This window comes from Parasteatoda tepidariorum, chromosome 4, assembly GCF_982258835.1.
Source record: "Parasteatoda tepidariorum strain Cologne lab strain chromosome 4, Ptep-v5.0, whole genome shotgun sequence".
In the NCBI taxonomy this organism is placed as follows: Eukaryota; Metazoa; Arthropoda; class Arachnida; order Araneae; family Theridiidae; genus Parasteatoda; species Parasteatoda tepidariorum.
The window spans coordinates 37,620,075-37,645,892 of record NC_141758.1 but is presented as its reverse complement, the minus strand read 5'-3'; the positions used below and the strand labels follow the sequence as shown (position 1 = coordinate 37,645,892).

The 25,818-nt window shown below is 27.0% G+C and overlaps 2 protein-coding genes across 6 annotated transcripts; one reads left to right on the top strand and one right to left on the bottom strand.

Moving 5' to 3' along the window:
• The first annotated feature begins 22 nt into the window (after positions 1–22).
• On the top strand, positions 23–11,849 carry LOC107448313 (soluble calcium-activated nucleotidase 1). 2 transcript variants are annotated; one of them, XM_071182186.1, is made up of 4 exons: positions 23–261; positions 5,286–5,963; positions 9,380–9,583; positions 11,338–11,849. In XM_071182186.1, the coding sequence occupies exons 2-4, from the start codon at positions 5,342–5,344 to the stop codon at positions 11,706–11,708; spliced, it is 1,197 nt and encodes a 398-aa protein (XP_071038287.1). In that variant the 5' UTR covers positions 23–261; positions 5,286–5,341; the 3' UTR covers positions 11,709–11,849. The 2 variants fall into 2 exon arrangements, with proteins under 2 accessions (XP_071038287.1, XP_015918944.1); XM_016063458.4 differs by having other exon boundaries at positions 177–297.
• Positions 11,850–13,170: 1,321 nt separating this feature from the next.
• On the bottom strand, positions 13,171–23,578 carry LOC107448312 (THUMP domain-containing protein 1). 4 transcript variants are annotated; one of them, XM_016063457.4, is made up of 4 exons: positions 23,285–23,578; positions 18,773–18,972; positions 16,366–16,509; positions 13,171–13,757 (listed from the first exon to the last, which is right to left on the bottom strand). In XM_016063457.4, exons 2-4 carry the CDS (start codon positions 18,968–18,970, stop codon positions 13,188–13,190), a joined length of 912 nt encoding a protein of 303 aa, XP_015918943.1. In that variant the 5' UTR covers positions 18,971–18,972; positions 23,285–23,578; the 3' UTR covers positions 13,171–13,187. The 4 variants fall into 4 exon arrangements, with proteins under 4 accessions (XP_015918943.1, XP_071038288.1, XP_087017060.1 ...); XM_071182187.1 differs by lacking the exon at positions 23,285–23,578 and adding an exon at positions 22,911–23,036; XM_087160934.1 differs by lacking the exons at positions 13,171–13,757; positions 16,366–16,509; positions 18,773–18,972 and adding an exon at positions 20,984–23,036 and having other exon boundaries at positions 23,285–23,421.
• Positions 23,579–25,818: the final 2,240 nt, after the last annotated feature.

Below are 25,818 nucleotides of genomic sequence, written 5' to 3'. Positions count from 1 at the left end.
ACTAATGATCCTCACACTGAGTTCAGCAAAATAAATGTATAGACAAAATGAAAAAATAAATATCAGCAGCATGAAATAATATTTTTTATAATAGTAATCTTCATTTTGGATAGTAATATAATTTTTCGCTCATAAAGTAAATGATGGAGCATTAATGATAAAATCAATGTTTCATAAGCAGAAGAAGTTTTGTTGTTGATTTAAATGATAACCAATCAATCAATATCCTTTTTCTTACGTTTATTTGTCACCGTATGACATGTTTGTATTCCAATTTTTTCAGATATTATTTCATTTGTAAGATTTTTATGAATATTATGAAATTCTATTATTTTATTTTTTGATGTTGATGTTTGAATTGTTAGATTCTTTGATGATTTTTCTTGGTTTCAGATTCCCTTTCTTTAAAAATGTGATTTTTTAAAAACATTGTATTTTTCCTGATTTAATTTTAAAAAATTTTCATGTGGATAAGTTAAATTTTTTTAATGTTAATAGATTTTAAAATGAGTTCAAAATAATCATTTAAATTTGCTTCTTATATAAAACCTTAAAATATAAACAATTATCTTAAGAATTGCCACTTTTTTTAGTTAGATGCTCTTTTGAAAATGAATCAAATTTGTAAATATTTAATTTTAAGTATTATTTATTTTTTTAGTGTTTTTTATTATTATTATTGTGTATATTATTATTCATTGTTCCAATTAAACTATAGTTTTCCTTAAAATTAGTTTAAATTAAATGGAATATTACTTAGTTAACAAATAAGAAATGATTTTCTTTACATTAAAAACCGTTTAAAGTGTTCCCCAAAAATTGACATTTGAAAGAAGTTAGTTATTATTTTTATTTTATACTGAGGTAATTCAACCTTCAATTCAGATAATATTATAACTTATAGACCATGGGGCAAAATGACCTGAGTATACAATACGATTGGGTCATGACAAATATATACAAATTATACAAGACAAATTCTTTAATGTTTAATAGATATTATTTTTGCTTACATGTGCAACAATTCAAAGTAAACAATAATGTAAGCAGTTATATCAAACTTCTGATGCACCTTTAAAACTGTAATTTATGAAAGGTCAGTTAATTTTTTAAATTTTATATTTAAGTAATTATTTAATAATTTAAATTATTTAAAAGTTAATTTTGCTTACATTTGAAATAATACTAGTATATGCTATAATAAAATCTTATTATGATTATAAATAAAATTAATGATGGGTAACCAAATGTACTGAATAATAATAAGTTTCTTCAAAGTAAACAATAATACTAATGTGAAGTCAAAAAAGCCTGTTTTATTCTTTAGAATTATATAGTCAATTAAACCATCAATCAATCAATCAAACCATAACACATACACAAATTGAATACACTTGTTGCTTCTTAACTTTCAATTGCCTTCCAACTTTTATATTATGAAATTTCATGTTTTATATTTATATATAGCATAATAAATGTATGCAAAAACGAAGGAAAAAAACAAAGAAAATTAAAAAAAACAATAAGTTATATTTACTGCGCATAAGCTGCAAGTAAATGGAACTCATAAAATAGGTTCAAAATGTTGAGAAAACATGGGAAAAATTGCAGAACAATGAAAAAGGGGGGGAAAGAAAAATAATAAAAAATTGGTGAAAATCAGGGAAATAAATTATATAATCTTTTAATCAGCTCAAACGATTATATCTGCAAAAAGTAGTGTTTATATCTTTTATTTTCCGGATTTTTATTAATTTTTTCCCTTTTTATTATCATTTTTCTTTTTCCCTTTTTTCGTTGTTCTGTAATTTTTTCTCTACATTTTGAATTTAATTCATTAGCTTATTATTTAACCTTAGATTAGGGGTGCTCAACCTGCGGCCCGCGGGCCAAATGCGGCCCGCCAACCCTTGATGTGCGGCCCGCGGCAGCAATCTGAACAAAATGAAGAGAAAAAAATTAAATATTTGTTTTTGAAAAATAATAAAAAAAATTCGGTAATTTAAATTTACACTTTTAAGTTTTTGACGCACCCAATCTCAATCAGTGTAGTTTTTCGATGGTTAACGGTACGGATTTCAGCATAGTTTTAAAAATCGCAATATTTTTAATACATCATTATTACGATTTACGAATTTTAATTACCACTTTTGACGCTTTTCGTATGTGCCGATTCCAATGACTTTTCGGTAATTATTGCTACCCATTTTCAAGTAGTGTCTGAAATAGCGATTTTTGTGCAAACTTCATGGAAAATCTAAATGATTTTAGAGCCTTTCTTCAACAGTTATTGCTGCACATTTCCCCTTGGTTTTTAAAACTTCGATATTTTAGCACGATATTATTACGAATCGCGAATAAAGAATCGCTCATTTAGATAACCATTTTTTGACATGGTTTTTTGTAACGATTTTATCGCAAATCAAATTATTTTTCAATCGTTATTTTAGAAATTATTCCTACACATTTCTACAAGGTTTTGAAAGTACCGATATTTTTTATACGCTATTGCGACATTTTAATTTTAAATTCCGCATTTAAATTACATAAAATTTTGATGGACTTTATTTACTCCAATTTCATCTGAAATATTAAAGTAATTTGGTTATTGTTTTAGTAGTTATTACGTTTTCCCCGTGATTTAAAAAGATTATGATATTTTTAATACTATGGTTTGACAGCAAGCGAGTTTTGAATCGCGCATTAAAATAATTATTTTTTACGTGCTCTGTTTGTGCCGATTTTATCATTTGCGTTGTACCGATTTTAACACGCATTTTTTAAGAGGTTTTTTTGAACGTGATTTTTCTTCTTTCCCGTTATTGCTGCATTTTTATTTGTGATTTAGAATATACCTGATATTTTCACACAATAATACAACTCGTGAAATTCGATTCAGTTTTAATTTTTTTTCGTTACTTAAAAAGTAATTAACGTATCTTAGCCAAATCAACACCTTCCCAGGAAAAAAAAACGAGATGTGTTTATATTAAAAGCGGTCTGTTTTGCAAAAAAAATAATTCAAAACACGGCATAATTCTTTAGTCCCATGAACACGTGCAAGTTTAACAACACATATCGAACCTATTCTTTTTGTTGTCACATGTAATTTAAAAGTCGTACATCGTAATTTGTATTTACGCTATCTGAAAATTGCGCATCGCATTTCGCATTAACATTAACGAGATTTAAAAATAATCCATCGAGTTTCGTATTTACGGGATTTAAAATCATATATCGCGATTCGTGTTCTGGTGTTTAAAATATCATCCGTTGCTACTTTTCTCGCAATTCATATGCAAGCGTTTTAAAAACCATATATCGCAATTCATATTCATGCATTTTAAAAATCAAGTGTTGTGAGTAGTCCTTTCGCAATTTAAAAGCCACACGATTCGTATTCACGCGATTTGAAAAACAAGCATCGAGTTTTTTATTTGCGCAATTTAAAAATCACCCGTGGAAATTCGTATTCAAGCAATTAAAAAATAACACATAGCAATTCGTATTCAAGCAATTAAAAAATAACACATAGCTATTTGTATTTCCGCGATTTAAAAACCCAGAAGGGAAGAACACCATCTAGGACAAATTCCAAAACTGATTATGTTATTTGCTCTAAGTTTATTACTACCCACAACAGCCTCTGTCGAAAGACTGTTTTCCAGAATAAATTTGGCCTGTTCAAAATTACAGAGTTGTCTTTAAATACAATCATTACATTTTCATTTAATGGCTCAAAAAATATCACATGATCAAGTAGATAAAATTATCACAATATTCAAAAATTTTGCAAATTACAGTATAACCATTAAGAAATTTTTTAAACCATTTTCTACCTTCTTGGAGCATTTTATATCATTTATGATTATATGCTGGGAAATGATTTGTATATCATTAAATTTTAACTGTATAAAAAATTTTATCAAGATAAGTTTCGCAAAGTAATGTAAATTTTATTGATTGTTAATTGATTGTGTATTAATTGTAAATAGTAAGGGTCATGTTAAAAATATATTCGTCATAAAAAGTTGCAAACAAGTATCTTAATAGTTTTTTTATTATTAAGGAATATAGTTCCTTAAAATTTAATGTGTTTTCTTTCCTTCTTTTTCTTCCCTCTCAGCCTCTTATTATTAATTTAAAATAAAAATGTCTGAAAGTTAAAGTACATTCCCTAATAAATGCTAAATCTTATTTTCCACTTAAGGGGTTTTGTTTTAGTTTTAATCATTTTTAACCCTATAAACTTTCTTTAAATCAAAGTATTTAACTTGAATTTATATTAATAACTAGAATATTTATTTATTTGAAATTTAATTCTATGACAAAAAATGTAACGTTAAAATTTATGTTTAAATGGTTTTTTGTTTTTTGTAATGTGATAAAAAAAAAGTCAATTTTTCCATAGTTTTTTAATTATTTCAATTTATCTAAATTTTTTCTGATAAATTGATTCTGATTTTCGAATTCTGTTTTCCTTCTTAAGTAATCAGTTTTGCATTTTCTAATTTTAAACGTTTTAAAGTATTGTATTTTCTGCAAAGAGATTACAAGGTTAACTGACAAAAAGAATTTAGTGTTATAAAAACAATGATGTTTATATAACAATCACAACCAACAATTGCTTTCAATATGTCGGTCTAAACACTTTGGCATGCGGCCCTTCATTGGTCAATCTGCTATGCATGTGGCCCTTCACTGAAAAAGGTTGTGCACCCCTACCTTAGATCCTAAAACTAATTTAGAATTGCATCTGCTAAATTTCTTCTCAATAAACTAGATTTTACTTATTTATTTATTTTTATCTTTAGTGGAGACACGGCATTGACAAAAAGCTAGATATATCATATAGCTATTTTTTTAACACTAGCATAGGCTAGATTTCAATGTAATATTATATAATATTATTGATATATTATTTTTCTTTATTTTATACTTAAATTAATTTCATTTGTTTTTCATGTTTGAATGTAAACCTATTTCCTATATTTTAAAACTAAAGGTTAGTCCAAGATATTTTGTGACTTGTATTAACACTTAAAATAAACAAATTTCGAAAGTGAATAAACTTATTGCAAATAACTAAAAATTATTATTATATGACCTTAAATATTTTATTCAAAATTATATGTTTCTTAAATTATACATTTTTGGTCTAAGTGCAAATTTGTTATTAATAATTTTTCTCAAAAAATTATTACTGTATTAAAAGTATTATTACTGTTATTAAGATTTTAAAATATTGCATTTGTTTGCTGATCTTTGCACTACACTCCTTTTAGATCAAAGACTAAGTAATGAAATGGAAATTCAGAAGAAAACTTAGTGAAGTTAAATAATGCACCCTTCAATAAAAGACTGGCGCCAAGCCGTTCGAATGCCAACAGCATACAGAGTGGGAAATTCCACTCTGCGAATACAAACTCAATTTGTAGTTGGGGTAGCTATAATTGGTGTTTCTTTCTTAATACTCTTGTATGCCATTTTACCTTATACCAGGCATCGACAAATGGTCAGTGATATTCATCATCATGATGAACATGGCCACCTGCATGTAACTGAAGTCAAGCCAAAATGTTGGTCATATAATTCAACTTACCCATTGACTAACCCTTCAACAACACCTAAAGGAATTCGTTACAGAATAGCAATAATTTCAGATTTAGACACTGATTCTAAAGATAAGCAAAAAAATTACACTTGGACAAGTTATTTAAAAAGAGGATTTTTAACTATAGACACATCAAGAAAGTATGTCAGTGTTGAATGGGATCCAGAGCCTGTTATTTTGAAGTCTACTCTGTCAGAAAATGGTCGGGGTATGGAGCTTTCAGAATTGGTTGTTTTTAACGGCAAAGTACTCGCTTTTGATGATCGTACTGGTATCATTTATGAGCTAAAAGAAAACAAGGCTATTCCATGGATACTACTTACGGATGGGAATGGGAAGATTCCGAAAGGTATTTCTTTTCATTTTTAGAGTTAAGATACTAAGGTGCACAGCCTGTTACTTTTGATATTGAATTAGTTTATTTTATTTATTTTTTTGTAATATGGCTATAATCTAAAATAATTTGTAGTACTATGTATTCTGAGTTAATTAGAGGCACTTAATTTTATTCTTTATTGAGCACTGTAACTATTAAAACCATTTTTTCCCCTCTTATTGAGTTTAAACAAAGTTTTCACTTAAGATGATTATAGATTATAAAACTACAATCGGGAAAAAACAAGTTCTCACGCATAAGTAAAGTCTTTCATGAGTTAAGTTTGACTTGGAAAAAATAAGCTTTACTTTCTCAATAGGTTGATCATCTCGTCTAATTTAGATCTAGAGTAATTTTTTAACAAAGCAAGCTTCCGACAGTTGCTTCTAAACCTAGACAAGTGAAAGTGGAAAATTTCCACCTCTGGAAGTGATTAGAAATCTTTCGCTTTCCAATGACTAGCATTAGATCGTTCATTTTTTTTCCTGTATTTTTGTTCTTTAATTAATTGTTGTGATATTATTTTTTTGCGCTCAATTTTTATTTTTATGCAAATTTTAAAAAGTTTGTCGGCTGATTTTGACATGCCATGTGATTTTCATAATATTATCTTATCTGATTTTGTTTAACTATGAATTTTGTTAAAATTGAATACATTTTAATTTTAACAAAATACAAGTACATTTTTCAAAAACAGTCCAAATACATTTTTTATATTTGATTTGCCATTTCTATTTTCAGATATTTGACTAGTTTAATATATTTCTTTTCAAAGTGAAGTTTTAATAAATAATACTTACCAATTATAAATAAGAAATGAGCATATTTTTTTAATATCAGTATCTTTTAAAATTTTACAATACAAATGATAAATATGACATCAACTATCTACCATATAAAAATTGTTGGTAAAAAATACCTGAGTTGCATAAGAAATTTTGAATTGTTTTTCTATATAATTTCAACAAACTTTAAAAAGACACAGAAATTAAAATGTTAAAATTTCACAAATATGTATATACTATTTATGTTAAAAGATTTAAATCTTTTGATGTTTATTTTCTTTAATTCATTTATTTGTACTAAATTTATTTTTTATTTGTTAACTTATGTTTTTTTTTTCACTTTATTTATTTTTATTTCTGCTATCTCAAAAAGTTCAAACTGAATGTATTTCAAAGAATTTTGTAAAATTTAAAGAAGTAGATATAACAATTAGAAAAATTAAATAAATTTCATTCTTTCACAAGAAAAAGTTGAAATAATTTAGAATAAAAAATATTTTTATTTCTCACCGCTTATAGATCACTATCTTAAAAAATTCTTATGAAGAAGTAATAAGAAATAATTCGAATTATATTTTATGTCTGCACCATCGGTTTCTCAAATTAAGTTGCATTCTATTTTAATATAAATCAAACAAATAACAGTTTCACTTTTGTAATAAGGAAGTAACTGATTTTAGATTATGATTTGAAGTAAAAATATATATATATATTGCTTTGTAATCCCAAATAATTTATCTTCATCAAATCTTGTAATATGCTGAATCATAAATTTAATCCAAGGTCACAGCATTGTGCTTTTAGTGTATTTTTCTGAAGTGCAATCAAACCTTGTTAAGGCATCAATGGGTGGGATTTTAAAAATAATTGCAATAATTAAAGTGACATGGACAAGCTGTAAAAATTATTAATTTGAATTAAATAAAATTGTAAAAAGTTCCCTTTTAAGAATACTATCTGTCAGGACACTTCTATGTCAAATGCAACAAAGACATTTCAGACTGAGGTACATCTTTGCAAAATACTTTTCATGATTGAATTGATCAGTTAATTTGTATGGGTCCTGTACAGGAATTGTGATAGAACTGCCCATCATTATTTGAAGTTTGATCACTTATAAATTTTAATATTAAAAAAATTGTGACATTTACTAAGTTTGCTTGTTTTAAAAGCTATAAATAGTCACAGAAATACAGCTGTGTTCGGATACCGATAAAAGTTCTTCATTATCAAACCAAACTATAGTATGTTTATGTTGTTTCTAATAACTTCAAGCTCATCAGCCTTTGGCCTTAAGTCAAGAATGTATGTCTTTCGTTTGATGAGAGAGCACCGCAATGGGGAAATTACGTCTTAGTGTTGAACCTCATGGATAGACGGCAGCACCTCTCATTCATGGGGCCACTTCCTCAATTTAACCCACTGACGGTTCTGCACGTAAAAAGTCGCATTTTAACCTGCAGTCTTCTCTGCATAGCAAAACCGGTTTTCCCATGTTAATTGATAGGGAAACTGTGTGTAGGGGAGAAACATTCTCCCAATTTTGCCCATTTCCTTAACCGCCAGTGAGTTAAGCATAGATCCGAAGGGGAAGGAAATTTTCTCGAGATCCCTGTACCCATGGTAATGCTCAGTGACAAATCACAGGATTTCCGATTTTACAGATTTTACGAGCATGTGCATCGCATTTACTCGAGTCTAACAGAGTCGAGGATCGAACCTCTACCTCCGATTCTCTAACCACTGGGCTACCATGGCCCATGTATAATTGTTTCTGTGATAATATTTATGCTTTTTTCAGACTGTTTCATATATAGCTCAAATTTAACAATTTCTTCTAAACATAATAATCAGAGATCTATAAATGCCAATTGCTTAAAATCATAGCTAATAATTTTTCAATATCATATAATACTGAAATACTAATAATACTATACAATTAATATGTTTGAAAATATTAACAATAATATAATATTTTTACTATATATTTTAGAGTAATATTTTAGAAGAATGGAAAGTAAAAGCAAAAAGCTGTTGCACTATTCTCCATTCTATAACATGCCAACTTCTAGAAATTTTTTTATTTTTGTAAACTGTACATAGTTAATTTATTAAATTCAAATTTTCAAGTTTCTTTTTTTTCAAAAATGTTTATTTGGAAAATAGAAATAAAAAACACAGCTTATAATGGCTCCGAAAAAATTTTCATTTTTGTAGATTCCTGTTAATAATTAATTTATTAAAGCTTTCAAATTTCTTTTGTCTATTCAAAATGTTTATTTGTAAAAGATAAATAAAATAAAAAATTATAATATGTGTGACACATTTTTATGCAATTTAATTTAAACTTTCATCAGTTCAATTTTTTATGTGCATTTTTATCAAATATTTTATTCTTTTTTGTATAGAAGTGAAAAAACAGTCTATAATGACTCGTAAAAATTTTTCATTTTTGTGAACTCCGGTAAATATTTATTATCTAATTAAAGTTTTTAATCTTTTTTTTCCTCGAAATGTCCATTAGAAAAATATAAACGGTTTATAATAATTAATTCTATTTTTATAAGTATTTTCATCAAATATTTTATTCATTTTCTGTAATAGGCTTCAAATGTGAATGGGCCACTGTGAAAAATCAACATCTCTATGTGGGAGGACTGGGAAAAGAATGGACTTCATCTAAAGGAAAGCTACTTAATTTCAATCCCCAATGGGTAAAAGTTATTTCACCACTTGGTGAAGTTGAACATAAAGATTGGAGAAATAACTACCTAAGTCTTCGAAGATCAGCAAACATAGAATTTCCTGGTTTGTAATTATTTGCAATATAACTCACCTAATATTTACTATTATTCACACTATAGCTCATATTCCTTTTATAATAATTTTAATCAGTTTTGTGGTGAAATTTTCAGTGGGAGATCACTAAAAACTCCAACATTATTTTTTTAACAATATTTTGTATCATGTAAACACTATTGGAATACATTAAGATTCAAGCAGAAGACCAACCAAATTTAAAATATTTTAAAAAAAATAATAAATTAAATAAAAATTGAATCAAGTTAAATGAAACTTTTCTTTATAACTGTATTTGGTTTAAAATTATTTAAACTATGACCAATTTAAAGTAAGATTTTCCCATTTTATTTAGAATTGTTCTTCTGAATTTATGTTATCAGCTGGGATGGAAAAGGGTATTTTAAGAATATGGGTCATTGGCAGATGACTTCAGTACTCAAATATGTTCAGTCAAATATGTCTACTGCAAAAATATGATATTGCATATAGAACTACTTTTTATAAAACTTTAAAAGAATAAAAAAATTCATCACACAACAACTTCAAAAATTAATAAACTTTACAATAAATAAAAAACAATTGCCATTAATAAAAACCATTACCATTGAGAAATTAGTGAAAAATGCTATTTTATCGAAAAATCAATGGAAGTAGTACTACATTCTTCCAAGTACCCCCTCAACTACACCTCTGATCTGCTTCATAACTCATAATATGAGTAATTATTTGCAGTATTTACTTATGCAATGTTTGTAATTATTTGCTCTATACCTTACTGGAGAAGCATGTTAAGTGGCAATTCGAAAACAATTGTTGTTTTTTTTAAGTTATAGTTGGCATAAGTCATAATATTGTTATATAGTTATAATATAGTTGATATAAGTTATACATAACATTATTAGCTATGTTAATGCTTAATTAAAAGTTGATCAATTAACAACTATCAATAATATAATATAATCAATTGAAACAAGTCTTATGTAAATTGTTTCCTGGTGTTTTATACATTGAAGGCTGATTTTTTCCAAATTCACAAAAACATCATTGAGCGTGTTCTACTAAGATTAAGCTCTTAAATAGAGTCTTTTATTTTTATGAAAGAAAAATTAGTTTATTTGACAAAGATGTAACTCACATACTCTATTTTATATATCATTTTATTCTATTTTCCGCTCCTCAAGTATTTTTCTTGCTGCCTTAAAATTTCACTAAAAGGGCTTGGAATTTAAATATGGTTTTAAGATCCCTCTCAAAACCTTTAAAAAATTATATAAATTGTATGTTAAAAATGCTCTAATTATCATTCTTTGTGCAATCAAATTTTAACAATGATTCAAGTAAAATTTAATTCTTTGTCTCACGTTCATCTTGTAGTACATAACCACTTCACGAAACGTTAACAACACAAAGCTGAACAGAAAATTTAAAAAAGTGAAAAAATAAAGGAAATATCAGAGAATTTATATTAAATATATCAGAAGTTTTTTTTTTTTTTAGAAAATTGGTTTTGTAAATTATTTTTAATTATTTATTTTCAACTCGTATCGCTAACTTAAAAGTGTATGGTAATATATTTGTTGTATAAGAATAAGACATAACTGAATAATTATTCATAAAATTTATTCCACTGGTTATAAAAATCAGGGAAGTTTGATAAAATCAGCCTAAGAATTTTTTTTCTTAGGCTGTGGCTTTCTGCTGTTTTTTCTCAGGCATTTTTCTGTGGCCATCCTTATCTAACTTTTCTTCATTTAATTCAGGTTATATGATTCATGAAGCCGCAGCATGGAGTGAAATTCATAAACATTGGTTTTTCCTGCCAAGAAGATCCAGCCCTACCATCTACAATGACAAAGAAGATGAAAAGAAAGGTACCAACTTACTCTTGAAAGCCAATGAGGACTTTACTCAAATCTCCCTAAGCACAATTGGACCTCTCATACCAACACATGGATTTTCTTCTTTCAAGTTTATACCTGGTACTTCTGATTCTGTTATAATTGCTTTAAAAACAGAAGAAAATGAAGGACAGATTGCCACTTTCATTACAGCTTTTACGTTGGATGGAGAAATATGGATGCCTGAGACTGAGATTAGTAAATATAAATTTGAAGGCATAGAATTTATTTAGGATTTTTAAATTTCTTTTTCACGCACACACACGTTGAATTACCACCCTATAGGAAATATATTGTAAAAATAAGCATTGTAAATTTTTTAAGTTATATTATTTAAAATTGTTATTTATTTTAAATAAAAGAATTGATTATTTTGTTTGTTTTTAGATTATTTTAGCAATTTTATGCAACACACACTAAAGTGCTCTGTAATCATTATTAGTCTAACTTAAAAAGCTCTTAACAATGCAAAACGTAAATAGTTAAGCACTAGCAATTATTATACTCTGTCATTATGATAAATGTTAGAAATCAGTACAGTCATTTCAAAATTACTAAGAACTTTTTAGGGAAGAAACAATACCATATCTTTGAATGCCAATCTTTATGATTTTTCATTGAAAATTGGAACATTATATTCAATTATCATTGAATTTGGAAACTATATTCTCCCCCTAAGTTAAAGAACAATGAATTTGATGATGCAATTGTTTCTGAGCTAAAACGTTTTTTCTGGTCAAGTGCTAGATTCCAATATTTTTTGTAGTGAAAAAGGGCAATATGACAAATAATTTTTAGCACTCACTTTAATTGACTAAATAAATTTCTTTTAAAAAAGTAAACTCAGATCCAATTACAAAAAGCATGCTTATGTAAATCAAATGCTAAGTAATTCAAATGACATGCATCAACTCAATTTTTTCTAGTGATAGAAAAAACTAAGTTACCTACACTTCTTTTTTTTTTCACCAGCTTTACTTTTTTATTGTTTGGGTAAAAATATATATCAGTTCTTTAAATAAAAGTATTCTCTAATTTCACTTGTGACTTAAAATCCTTCTCAAACAAAAATTAAACTGAAAACTTTTAAGAGTCATGGATAAAACTACATTTTGTTCGTAATGTAAAACAATTTTACTTTTGGTATGACTTATCCTGTAAACTATTTTCATGACGATTTGCTTTTATTATAGAACTATGCATTATTTATAAATGCATTAAAATGTGCTACTCTAATGCTTTAATATGTAGTACATATATTATAAAAATATAATATGTATGCTTTAGTAAAAGAATTCACACACAAAAAACCTAAGTTCTGCTAATTAACTTTCTATCATAAGAAAAATCAGAAATAATATTTAGTTTATTATTATGCTTAGTTAATCTGAAATATAATTAAATGAATATTTCAAAATAATTATTAACATTTTAAAAATAAAAAAATTGATTTATACGGAAAAAAAATAGAATGTTGCAAATTGCAAACGTTATTACAAATAGAGTTCTACAGAGAATTATTAGAAATAGAGTTCTTTTTTTAAAAAATGCAAAAAAATTGCACTTTCCCATTGTTTCTAAAAAATTTCTGTAATGCTAAAATACGAAATAATATCGGTAGTCTCGACCATCTCTCACAGGTACATTTCATTTGGACATTTTACCACCAATTACAACATAAACAGCAGCCAAATATTTCTAACAAATCTAATTTATTCAAGAGCATCACTTTCTTTTTTATCTTCACTAGCTACATTCGTAAGTTTAGGATGTAAATCTGAAGATATTTCTTCATCAAGGACACCACTTTTTTCTTTCACATCAGTTTTATTCGTTAGCGCAGGTTGGGAATCTGGTGGTCTAGAGACATTAGCTACTTCTGATAAATTATATTTTTTATAGTTCATATAATTTTTTAAAAAGCTAATACAGCACACAGATTTTAAAATAGTCACAGAAACAACTACATCTGGATTTAGCATACTGACTTTCCAAAGGGGAACACATTTTTCAAAAACCCCTCTCAAGTACGAAAGAATATGAGAGGACGTGATATTACTGTTATGACGAACTTTGGGATCGATTTTGTAAGTTAGTACATCGTTGCCTTTGATGCTAACAAAATTAATTAAATAATTGGTGACAGATTTTTGGATGTCCTCCTCAGATGCTTTGCAAGTTTCGACAACTGGTAGGAACTTCAAAATATATCTGGCTTTTCTTTTTCCTGTTTGCAGAACATCATCAAATATGGCATTGACTAACGATGTAGGATCATCTATCTAAAATCAAATGTAATATTAATTAGAAAATTAATTATTAATTCATAAAACTAATAAATATTTGATTTTTTAATAATAATCATTCCAGTGCAATGGTGGAAAAGAGGCTAAATCGGAGTTTGTTTAGTAATAATTATTTAATAACTGAAAAGCTTAGGTAAACTCATTAACTGACATGCAAATCCATTTGCAAAAATCTAAAAGATGATAAAAATGTAAATTTATTTTGGAAAGTATAAAAGATAAAATGAACAAGTGACATATAAATTAAGAAAATAAGGAAGATAATAAAATGAACAATGGGAATGTTCAATTGTAAATTAATTTCTAATGTAATTCATTTGAGGAAAGAAGGAAGATAATGAACATATTAAGTAACAAGTAAATGAATTAGAGTTTACCAGGAAAATATTTAACAAAATGTTTTTTTAATTTTTAAAATTTTGGCAAAATAATTATTTTATACATACAGCTTCCCATAACATATTCTAGAATAAAAGATTATCAATCTAAAATAGAAATTCTAAGTTTTCAAAAAGTAACTAAGCTTGTTTTTCTTTTAAGATTTTCATGAATTACTAGATTTACTCAAGTGCACATTTAAAATTTAACTTACTTAAAACTAAACAACTTAAATTTCTCTAAAGTTTATATTTATGTGATTTGATTAAACACACTGGTATCATAACCAAAAGTAAGTTTGTTGTGAATTTTACCAGTGTACAATTTTGACTTTTTATAAGATAATTTTATTAGATTGACTTAATTTCTTAATTAATTTTAACATAATTTCTTGTTGAAAAGCTAATAGAATAAGCAATGCCTCACATTGAAAAATTAAATCATATTATATATATTTTTAGAAAAGTAAGAAATACATGAAACAAGAAAATTATAATAAAATAAATCCTGTAAAATGTTTTTTTTAAAGTTGATACAAAATGTTACCGATGTCAAATTAAAAAGTTTAATGATCTTAATCAAATTAAAATGGTTTTAAGTTAGCCCTCTCCTAGACATTAATACAGGGTATTAACAATATGAATCAAATAATTAAGATCAATGATCTAAATTATATTATTAAGATAAGATTAAAATTGTTTTAAATTAATGCTCCTGTAGACATTAATAGCGTAAACAATGTAAATCAGATTATTAATATCAATAATCTTAATTAAATTATTAAGACTAAATTAAAATGGTTTAAAGTTAACCCTCTCCTGAGCCCCTCACCCCTATTGTTCACTTTTGTAATATTTTTGTATAATACTTCCTTCATCCACTCACTTTATAAATATAATAACTTTATATCACGATCTTAAACATGGTATCGAATAATAGAAAGACATTTAACACTAGAATAACACATTTTTGAAATGTTTTCGTGCGAACAAAAGAGTAAATATACATAAGTCTCAATAAAATAAAAAAGAAGAGTTTAAGTGTGTGTGCCTCTCTTATAACACGATTACTATTCGTGCTAGCGTCCTGAAATTTGGTTAGGAGTGCCTGAAGCATTTGGACTTAGCAAATGAACTGTCTTAAATATTCATAAGAAAATAAAATAAAAAATAGAAATCTTTTTACAGCTATGCTATGCAACAGTAAGTTACTGATCTGATTCAGTCTTTCTCGAATCACCAAATTATAACCATTTAATTTAATAAGTTTTGTTTATGGCACTGGGTTCAGTTTTTAGTAAATCTTATGAATTTGAAAAAATAAATTGAGAAAATTTCTAGAATTGAAGAGTTAAAAACAAATGTATATTCTGGAAAAAAATTCCGAAATTGCTAAAAAAAAAAAATGAATTTAGTATAGCTTCAAAATTGAAATCACAACCATCACATTAGTCTGATTACTAAATAAGAGTAAAAAAAATTTTATTTTGGTAAATAAATTAAAGGTTTACTCTTGAGGTAAATGAAAATTTGTAAATCTCTTTTATTTCTCTTAATATTGTGCTCATAACTGCATCTGTTTTGATTCATTTATATTAAGTATTTTTCATTTAAATATTTTGATTTTTATCATATGCCTCTAAGAAATTTAGTTATGCATGTATAAGTCGTTAATTTTACTTTCAAATTAAATCACTCTGCATTTTAAGGAAAATAGCTTTATTTGAATGTGGACTCCTAACATGGAACTGGTGGCGTGCAATCCAAAATTGGTTGTGTATCCCTGATTTATTTCTACCACCACTATACAAATTTTCATACCTCAAAAGTTCTAATTTTGAACGAGTAAAAAGTAGATTTGTAACCTAAAATGAAACCTAAGTTGAAATTAAAATAACTAGCGTAAAACCAATTTAAATTGGTTAAAATTCGAACTAAATTGAATTTTAAAAACTGTTGTCTTGGATCTTGGAAAAAAAAGTAAAATTTGAATTTAAGAGAGCTTAAATCAAATAAAATCTATCTAATGTCCAGAACATAAGATATTTTCATGTGGTTTGTCAGTGATTAAATCTGATACATTAGGGTAAACACAATCATATGCATATGAACATAACATATCTAAATAATTTAATTTTAAGTTATCAACCAAAATAAATGTTATATTATTATTTTTTGCTACGAAAACAAACAAAAATAGAAATTACAGTTGTTTGGATGAAAATAATTCCTTTCACTTTTGTTGACATCTGTTGAAATCTTTTCTTTTCCTCTTTGACCATTTGTATTTCTTTTGCTAGCTGATCTTCAACATCATCATCATTACTGGACTCAGAAGCATCATCTTCTTTCTATTTTCATGCATCAAAAAGATATGTAAATACAAATTTTAATTACAATAAAAACAGGAATTGCTCTTTTATTCATTCAAATCAAAAATTTGAAATTAATATTTTCTAGATAAAAGAAAGAAAATAAATAAAAATTTAAAAAAAAACTCTTAACAAGAAATTATCTGTACATTTTAATTGACTAACATTAGAACATTTCATTATTAGAGAAAGCAAAAACTTATAAATCTAGTTTAATGATCTAATCATGTTGGCTTAATTAATTACTTTATTAAAAAAATTAAAAAAAGAAATTAAAAATTGTAAAGGAACCTCACATTAAGATAGATACATGCCCTTCAATTATTACAGAATCTACAGTTTAAAAAATATTTTCCTTAGTGGTAACAATAATATTATATAAATATTTTAACAAATTAGAATTGCTAATTAGATTTAGAAAAAAAAATTTTTAACACTACATTAGAATACTTTAAACAGATATATGAAAAATGAGACAACCAAATGGTAATGCTCTTAAAATCTGATAAAGGTTTGATAACAGTTCTATTTGTTTTAAAACTGACTTCTTTAGTTTACTACCACTGGAAAAAATAGTTTGCACAAACCTCAAGAGTTGGCAGGCATGTTGTCAATAAAGGACCATATGCCAATTTTCTACATAGGCACCTGAGACAAATTAAGATGTTTTCAGATTAATGTAACAATAATAAATTTTTTTTTTTAAAAAAAAAGGCGTGGTGACTCAGGAGATAGAGCGTTCACCTTCCAATGAGGTGAACCGGGTTCAATCCCAGCGAAGGCCGGTCAATACGAATTCCGCTTGCACCAACCACAGTGCTGACTTAAAATATCCTCAGTGATAGACGGGTCATGGGCTAGGATCCCCTTGCCGTCAGGCTAACCGTGGGAGTTCTTTGTAGTTTTATTCTCCATGTAACACAATGCGGTTAGTTCCATCAAAAACTCCTCCATGAAGGCAAATTTCTTCCAATACTTGATCCAGAAGTTCCCTTATCTACAGGATTAGGTTCAAAATTACAAGGTTACAGAGTTGAACATTAGTAGTCGTAAACACAAAAATTGGGTCAGCTGTTCAAGAACGGTTATAAAGTAAAATAAATTTTAAAAAAGGTATCCTTAGTGATAAGATTTAAAGCTTGAAATATCAACATCAAGTTAAAAACTTAAATAAAAGTAATAACTTTTAAATTTCACAAATAATTTAATTAAAATAATTAAGGCTACAAGGCACATCTTTAAACAAAATTTACATACAGAAGTAGATATACCCCTATACATAAATTCTCACTATCATTGCTACAATTCGTGCTTGGAAAATGTGCTTTTTCTTATTTTTGCCTAATTTACAAAAGAAATTGGATTTTCTATTCAAGCCTCTATAAGCAGAATTTTATTCAAGGTGTTATGGGGTTTAACACCTTCAGGTCATATATTTACAGACCTATTCTTGTTAAAAATATGAAAACAAGTACTAATTTTATTTTATGTTCAAAATTAAACAATAATTCTTATTACTAATCACAAATGTAACAGTAAATAATAAGTTTTATTAAAATATTCAACCATAACTGATTTTTATTTTAAAACGTTTGAATTTTTAAGTTTTTACAAGTATATATATCTAATAAATCTTTATAAAGATTTAATTTGAATTAATTTTGACTACTGAATATGAATGTGGATTGCCTGAGCATTTACATAAATGAGTACTATATGGCATTTCTATTATTTACGAAAATCGTAATTGCAGACTTTAAATGGATAAATCTCAGTTTTAAAAAAAAAATCAAGCAAATTCAATCAAAAATCTAATAATTTTAATTAAAAATATTCTAAGTGCCATTTACCATCTCTCTAGTTTACATAAACTTTTAGAAACTAAAATTTAAATTTAAAAATGAAATACTAATTGTAACTGATGTAGCATACTGTGTTACATCTATTATATGCAGTTTTTAATTTTTTTTTAATTTCGTAAACAGTTGAAAATTGAACAAAATGTAAATGATACCAAGATAATTTTTACAAAAATTATTATAACTGTTCAGATCATTTAAACTGAGTTTTGTACTTTTAAAATCTGCATGGAAATAAATGGTGGAATAGCCCAATAGTTTTTATTCTATTAAGAAGAAAAAAAACTTGTATGGTTGTGATAAAAAGTTTGGATTCAAAACAGCATTCAATGAAATAATCACTTTGAACAAGACAAAATGAAATAAAAAAGTAAAAAAAGTACCTTAACAACAGGTCCAAGAAAACTATCTGCAAACTCATTCAACACATTATAAGCTTCTTTTACACATTGAGGTTCATTATTGCAAGTTATTAAAAAACCTTTCAGCCCAGCTTCCAATGATCTTCCTATTTTTTGCTTCTTTGATTGGAAATATTTTTTCTTGTTTTTTCTCTTGTCCCTTTTACTGATAGTTGACATAGCTGAAAAAGATTTTTTTTTTCAAAAATTGAAAAGAAATAGGACACATAATTCTACTTAGCAACAGATAAAAATATACATAGTAATACACAGATTTGCATGATATACTCGGACACACATATGGCATTAGCGGAAAATTTGTCCCCACAGCATGGAAATTTTTTTGATATTATGAAGAAAAAAAAATTCAAAATTCCCCAATTCTACCCCGTTGTGAATTTTAGAAAATCGGAAACAGAACAAAAAATTTCGTAAGTTAAGTCAACAACTAATATAACCTTTTCAAAAAATTGCTAAATTTAAAGAAATATATGCTTGTTATGTGTAATAATCATTATAGTTTTATAAAAATTTAAACACGTTTAAGAAAATTAGTAACTTTTGAATAAATTTCGTCAAAATTAGGTGACAATGAAAGGACTGAAACTAGTGACAAGAGTAAATAAATTGTCTGTAGAAAGTTTTCAATTGAGATGTGAATTCAGAAAGTTTTCAAGTCTGGTAATACATTGTATTAAACATCTGTCAACAAATATTTTCATTTTTCAAAAACTAGGAAATGGAATAGTGATCTATCATGAATGTCAATTCTCTAGGAACAATGTCAATTAACTACAAAGAAAAGAATCTTTGCCATAGAGAATAAAACATTTTTATAGTTTTCGAAAAAGGAAACAAGATAGCTAATTTGTATATGCCAAGAATCCACAACCTATGGCTCATGGGTTAATTTTAACTAACGAAATTCTTCAAAAAAAATGTACACACCCACAGAAGCATCCTTTTGTGCTCTTTAAATCTTAGGTGATTTTCATAGTATTGAATCAGCTGTAGGTACAGCATTAAATGATTTTAATGTTGTTTGTTTAAAGAATGAAACGGGTAACACATTTTTAGTAATCAATCATAAGAAGTAAAAAATCAGCAGCCACATTTTCTTTCTCAATAGCCACTTTTAAAATTGTTTGGGCAAAATCCTAGAATAGCCCACCTCTTGGCTAATTTTTGAAAACTCACCAAGTTGGTAATTATTAAAGGGATCAAAGTTGCCTTTTGATTATTAAAAGACTAACTAAATTACAAATTTATAAAAATATTTTTGATAGAATAAAAAATAACTTACCTTTACTCTGATGGCTTATCTTTTAAATCAAATTAACTTCATCATATTTAATTCATCAAATTTTGATTAATACACCATTTAATCATCGCTCTCTTACCTTTTGCATTCAATTAAGTTAAAAATTCACTCGTCCATACGCTCACCATTTTCAACCGGTACAGCCCGAAAAAATTTTAGAAATGAAATAACGGGTAAAAAATAAAATAATAACGATGATTCTAACAGCAAGAGATCAAAAGTATAAATGGCGAAAAAATAAACACTTTTACCTCTTTCCTAACGAAATCCAACTTTCGCATAGGTATACATATCAAACAACCAATCAGGTTTAAGAATTTTGATCGGACGTTCAAAATAATCTCCCCAAAATATCTTCCGGAAACTTAGTTTGACAAGATTTTTAAAAATTGCCAAGGAGCGGGCTATTTAGGATCCACCGCCTGTTTGTATAGGTATAAATCTAATCCTTAGCAGGATTGACTTTTTGGCATGACAAGTATCAAAAATTGATTGAAACCAACTGCAACTGGTAAAAATATTTTAATAAATCTTTTTTTTTTTTCTTATAATTATTAGCTTAGTCATAACACAATTTTACCCTTTGCAATTGACACAGGTTAATGGACAATGTAATCTAAATTCATGCATGTTAATTATTATTGACTCCATTTAGCCTTTATAGCCATTCATAGTTTTAATTGGATATTGATTCAAAACTTTTTAAAATGCCCTACAAAATTCTAAAAAAAAAGACAAACAAAATTCTAGGAGGTGGGCCAATAAACTGTAATAAAACTCTGAGGTAAAAAATTGCACTTTTTAAACAAATAACAACAGGCATTTGTCTGGTGTATTTTAATTAAAAATAATAGTAAGTAAACAAATATTCAAAAAAAAAATTTCTAAATTTTTATTTTTAAGTTGCTAAAACATTTCAAAGTACAAAATTAACAGTTAAATTTTTCACAGTTTCAACTTTAATTTTGATGCTATTATGTATCCATAAAAATAGCTTTAGAACATTATAATACAATTCAAAGTCATGAACAATAATCAAAAGTCTGATTCCATTGAATCATAAGGACTAAGTTCGTTAGATACACTCATGGGACCACTTGGAAGTTTACGACCTCTATTTGAACTAGAAATCAATTTTAAAGAAGCAGCAGAGTTAAACCGGGAGTTTGAATAATCGTTTCTTAACTCCATGCTTGGTATATTAACTGGAGTTATATTTTTGCTGGTGCTTCTTACGTGTCTAATCTTTTTTGAAGAGCCTTCTTGTGGATCCACTATCATTTGAGTAACTTTAACATCACTGTTTTCTGCAAATTTCTTTAATTTTTTACCTGACTTTCTTGGCGTTAAGGAAAATCTTATTTTTTTCAATTTTTTATCACTGTTGAGCTTTTGAAACACGATGTTATCAATAGCAGAGTTTAAATTACTATAAACATCTGAAAAAGATGGATTTTTTCTACTCAGTTCTTCTCGTTCAGCTTCAATAAGCTTCATTTTTGCACTATAATCAGAATTAGATAATCTATTGGTACCATCAGGTATATTTAAAGCACTCAACTTTTTTTCTAACAGCAATGGAATCTCATTAATATCAAAATCCCTTGACAAATATTCTACTTCTTTTACTTTTGCGTTCATTTTTTCTGATTGATTTAATTCACTGTCTTTATATTTTTTTGACTTATAATCAGAAAAAGAAGGGTTTTTAGAACCCTCAGGTACATTTAGCTTTTTTTCCAATCGTAACAATTTTTCACTGTCGCCAAAACTGCTCATGTCATTACTAAAATTAGGCGTCAGTTTCTCACCATTACAAAAACTACTTGTTTCATGATTGAAATTCAGTTTTAGTTTTTCACCAAAAGCACTTTTTTCATGACTTAAATTCCGCTTCAGTTTTTCACTATCATCAAAATTACCAATCTCTTGACTGAAATTAGAATCCAGTTCACTACTATAGCCAAAATTCCTCTTCTCATGCAAGAAATAAGGCTTAATTGGTTTAATTCTTGTGGAATTTTTCCTTGATTGATCAAATTCACAGACTCGAACTTTTTGTTTCTTTGCTTTATGACAGCTGAAGAAAAACTCGATCTCTTTCTCCAGACTTTTCAATGTTTCTTGAACAAGATTCGACGTGTCTATGTTTTCTAAATTCATTTTTACCAAATGCTCAAGTCTTCCAACATCAGCTTTGAAATTTGAGGAAATCTTATTAAGATTTTGGTTTTGTTCCTCATTATTTTTCATAATTAAATTCTGTATTTCCAACAATATCTCATCTTTTAAAGTCTGGAAAATTAAAGTGTCTTTTAGTTTCGTGCTGTCACTAAACTTTTCAACATCGCATTCAGTCCACTGAACTTTCAGGTGACTAATATCCGATTCAATTTTTGCATTGGTAACCTTTAAAGCCTGCAACTGTGAAGTTAATGCATCAACTCTTTCAAGAATGTCAGCAAAGCTGTCATGAACTTCTGCTTCTCTAAGTAATGAATTGTGATAAAAGTTTTGATTGGATTTCTGATTAGAAATGGTAGATTTAATGAATTCCAAATCATTCCTTAATTTTGAAAACTCATTAGCCATCAAATTAAGCACATCATTTTGGCTAAAGTGATCTTGAGCGTCCGATCTCGTTAGGTCATTTAATTTCCGATACATAGCAATAAGATTTTCTGAATGCCGGCGCAATATATGCTGGATCAAAAATTTAGAGTTTAGAAATACTTTAGTACAAAAGCAGCATTTGTTGAAGTGATTTGAGTCTGATATAAAATCATTCCTATCACTTACAGTGTTCTGATTCATGGCAAAGTCTTTCTTTTCTTTAAGCTGCACACCAGTTTGAATGTACTTTTCTTTTTTGTGAAGTAGAGAGCTCAGTTTTTCTTTTGCATTTTCCATCATTAATCTCGAATTCTATATGAAGGATATGACAAAATTATGTTTCAAACATAACAACTGCAAAATAATTAAAAATTTAGCACAAAAACTTTAGTAATAAAATATTACTTCAGCAAATAATACGCAACATTCAATTTCAAATTGTACGAATTTTAGCTGCGTTTATTAAGCTTAAAAATTCCATAAACAGAATAAAAACAATCAAATAAATGTAAAAATATACAGAAGTCAACAAAATAAATTTGTATTAAACAAAAACTTACTGAAATCAGTTGAAAAATGGAATAACGGTTGGTCAAATTCTTATTACAAAACAATCATGAAATCAAAATAAACATATTAAGATTGAATGTGCGTGATTGTCTTCAAACAAATTTCTACACGCTGTGCTCCGATTCCGTTCGTATTCAGATTTCGTATCCTAAATGCGAATTCACAATATGTACTCAGTTTAATATTTTCGAACTTTAACGAACTAAACACCATTTAAACTGTTTAAACGGAGCATTGAAATTATTTGAAAAACTACTCCAAACATTTGCTTATTTCATTCCAGTGAAGGACTTATTATCACGCTTCAGCCTGTTCTGTGTTTTTTGTTTGACTGGTTAAAATGTGCAGAAATTATTAACCGGAAACTTGCAAGATAGGAAATATTGAAATTGTTTCTGTTATTAGTTTTTTATTCATATTTAATAAAAATAACTGCTTAGATTTTATTGATCGACTTCCCTTCCCACCTCTCCGGAGGCCTTCATCGTGACTAAAACTTTAAAATCGAAAACTTTTTTTGTGGCTCATTTAGAGTTAAGAATCTCACAATTTAAGTTTCAGAATGCAAAGTTCATTTATTTTTAAAACGTAGCAATCAAATCAGTATTTGCTTTTGCATTGACAAGCTTTAAATATTTTTTTCAATAATTTTTAATTTTTTTAGAAGAATTGATAATAAAAAATTTTAATTCCTTTGTTTTTAAATTTTGTACTGATTTTTTTTTTTTTTTTAACTATCTCCTCTTCCTTCATTTTTCCCTTTATTTTTATATTTTTCTTCTTTTTCCTTAATTTTGATTTTATTATCTTAATACCTCCGAATTTTTCCTACAATCAAAATTCTTCTGATGTTTCTTATACCGCTTTTCTGAATGTTCATTTATAAAATTTGAATAACGTTTATGCTTTGACCTTTCTTCATTTTCAATTAAAAACTCTTAAGTTTTTTTTTTTTTTTTGACGAGGAATCTAAAATTTTAAGTAAGGGCAGTAATTCTAAAACGCATTTAAAATAGAAAATTATATGTTAAATTCAAAATATCCAAAATTAGAGTTAATTTTTTTTTTCTTCTTAAAATAGCCACTTTTTACACCTTTTACAGCAGAAAATAAATTTTTGGAATTGAAATGTAATGAAAAATATTTTTCCAGAAAATTATTTTGTAAAAATGCTTCCATATTGTTTTCTAATTTGAATAGAAATTTATATTTTCTCTTGTAGCATGCATTGAACTTAAATATTACCTTATATAACAAACTCACATTCAGTCACATTTATTGTTATGCAAAACATATATAAAGAAAATCTATGTATATAATCTATATGCATATATAACCATTGTGTTCTTAATTATTTAATTATTGATTAATTACGATTTGAAATGAGAATACAATGTATGCTCGTTAATCAAAAGATCCACCCCATTTTTGTTTCTTTTTTTTTTTTTTTTTATGAGGTTATGGAAAGGTTTAGAAATTGTTTTGACAGTCCCCAAATTCAGACTTGTAACCTTTTTTTCACGAAAATGAGTTTCACTATCAGGACTACTCTATCTAATTTGGAGAGAACAGAGTAAACCTTATTATATTCTCTGTAAATAGCCGTGTCAAGGGCATGCGATTTCTTCATTATCCACACTTTTCTCCTCTTCATTATCGAAATGCAATTGATGGAAGAAACAACAACTTGAAAATAGAGAATACTTAATCTTCAGATCTGAAATATTTTAATAATCAAAATTATGGAATGTCACACTGATTCCTACATTCTCCCCCTATCTTTCCACAAACTTCAAGTTTTTTTGACCAATTTAAGAATCGAGTTTTTTCCTCTAAAAAAATTCATAAAGAAATTTTATCTGAGAATTCTCACGTGAGAAGATTTTTAAATTTATTAATTTTTGAAGCAAGCAAATCTTTTCTTTTTCTAAACATTTTTTTCTATTAATAATCTTAATGCAACCCTTTAATATAACCCTATTGCTCTAGAGTTGTACAATAATTAAATTAATAAAGATCATGTTTGGTTTAAATCAGTTTTTTTTTCTTGTTTTTTTTCAAATAGGGCAGTTTAAATATTGCGTGAGCATGCTTTTGTCAATTTTGGACTCTTCTTTCTCAGCAAAAATATGCAAACCACAAGCCCCCTCTCATGGTTATGCAATGAATATACAACGCTCCCCCTTCCCCTTGGGTTTTGCTTTAACTTTGACGGAAGTGGTAGTTATCTACTTTAAGGATTAAATTCAACTTAGCAATTTACGTTTTCATTAATTTTATAAAAGTTTGAGCAAAAAATTCTTTAAGAATTATCTCTTGTGTTTTCTCTGTTTAGCTAACACTTTTTTGTCCCCTGAAACTCTTCGAAGAATTTTTTTCTAACTGTTTCTTTACTTTTATTCCAAATTTGAATATTTTTTTTTTTTTTTTAAGATTTTTTGCCTCATTCTTTTTTTTTTTCCAAGAAAAATTTTGAAAACAAGGAAATTATCTTTAAGCCTTGCTCATACTCCTCCTCCTCTTG

Bases quoted from the DNA above. Each gene is read 5' to 3' on its own strand.
- LOC107448313 (XM_071182186.1), top strand. From the start codon at position 5,342: ATGCACCCTTCAATAAAAGACTGGCGCCAAGCCGTTCGAATGCCAACA. The intron at 5,964-9,379 runs GTATTTCTTTTC...TTTCTGTAATAG, and splicing joins GAATGGGAAGATTCCGAAAG to GCTTCAAATGTGAATGGGCC. The intron at 9,584-11,337 runs GTTTGTAATTAT...CATTTAATTCAG, and splicing joins AGCAAACATAGAATTTCCTG to GTTATATGATTCATGAAGCC.
- LOC107448312 (XM_087160934.1), bottom strand. From the start codon at position 23,024: ATGATGGAAAATGCAAAAGAAAAACTGAGCTCTCTACTTCACAAAAAA.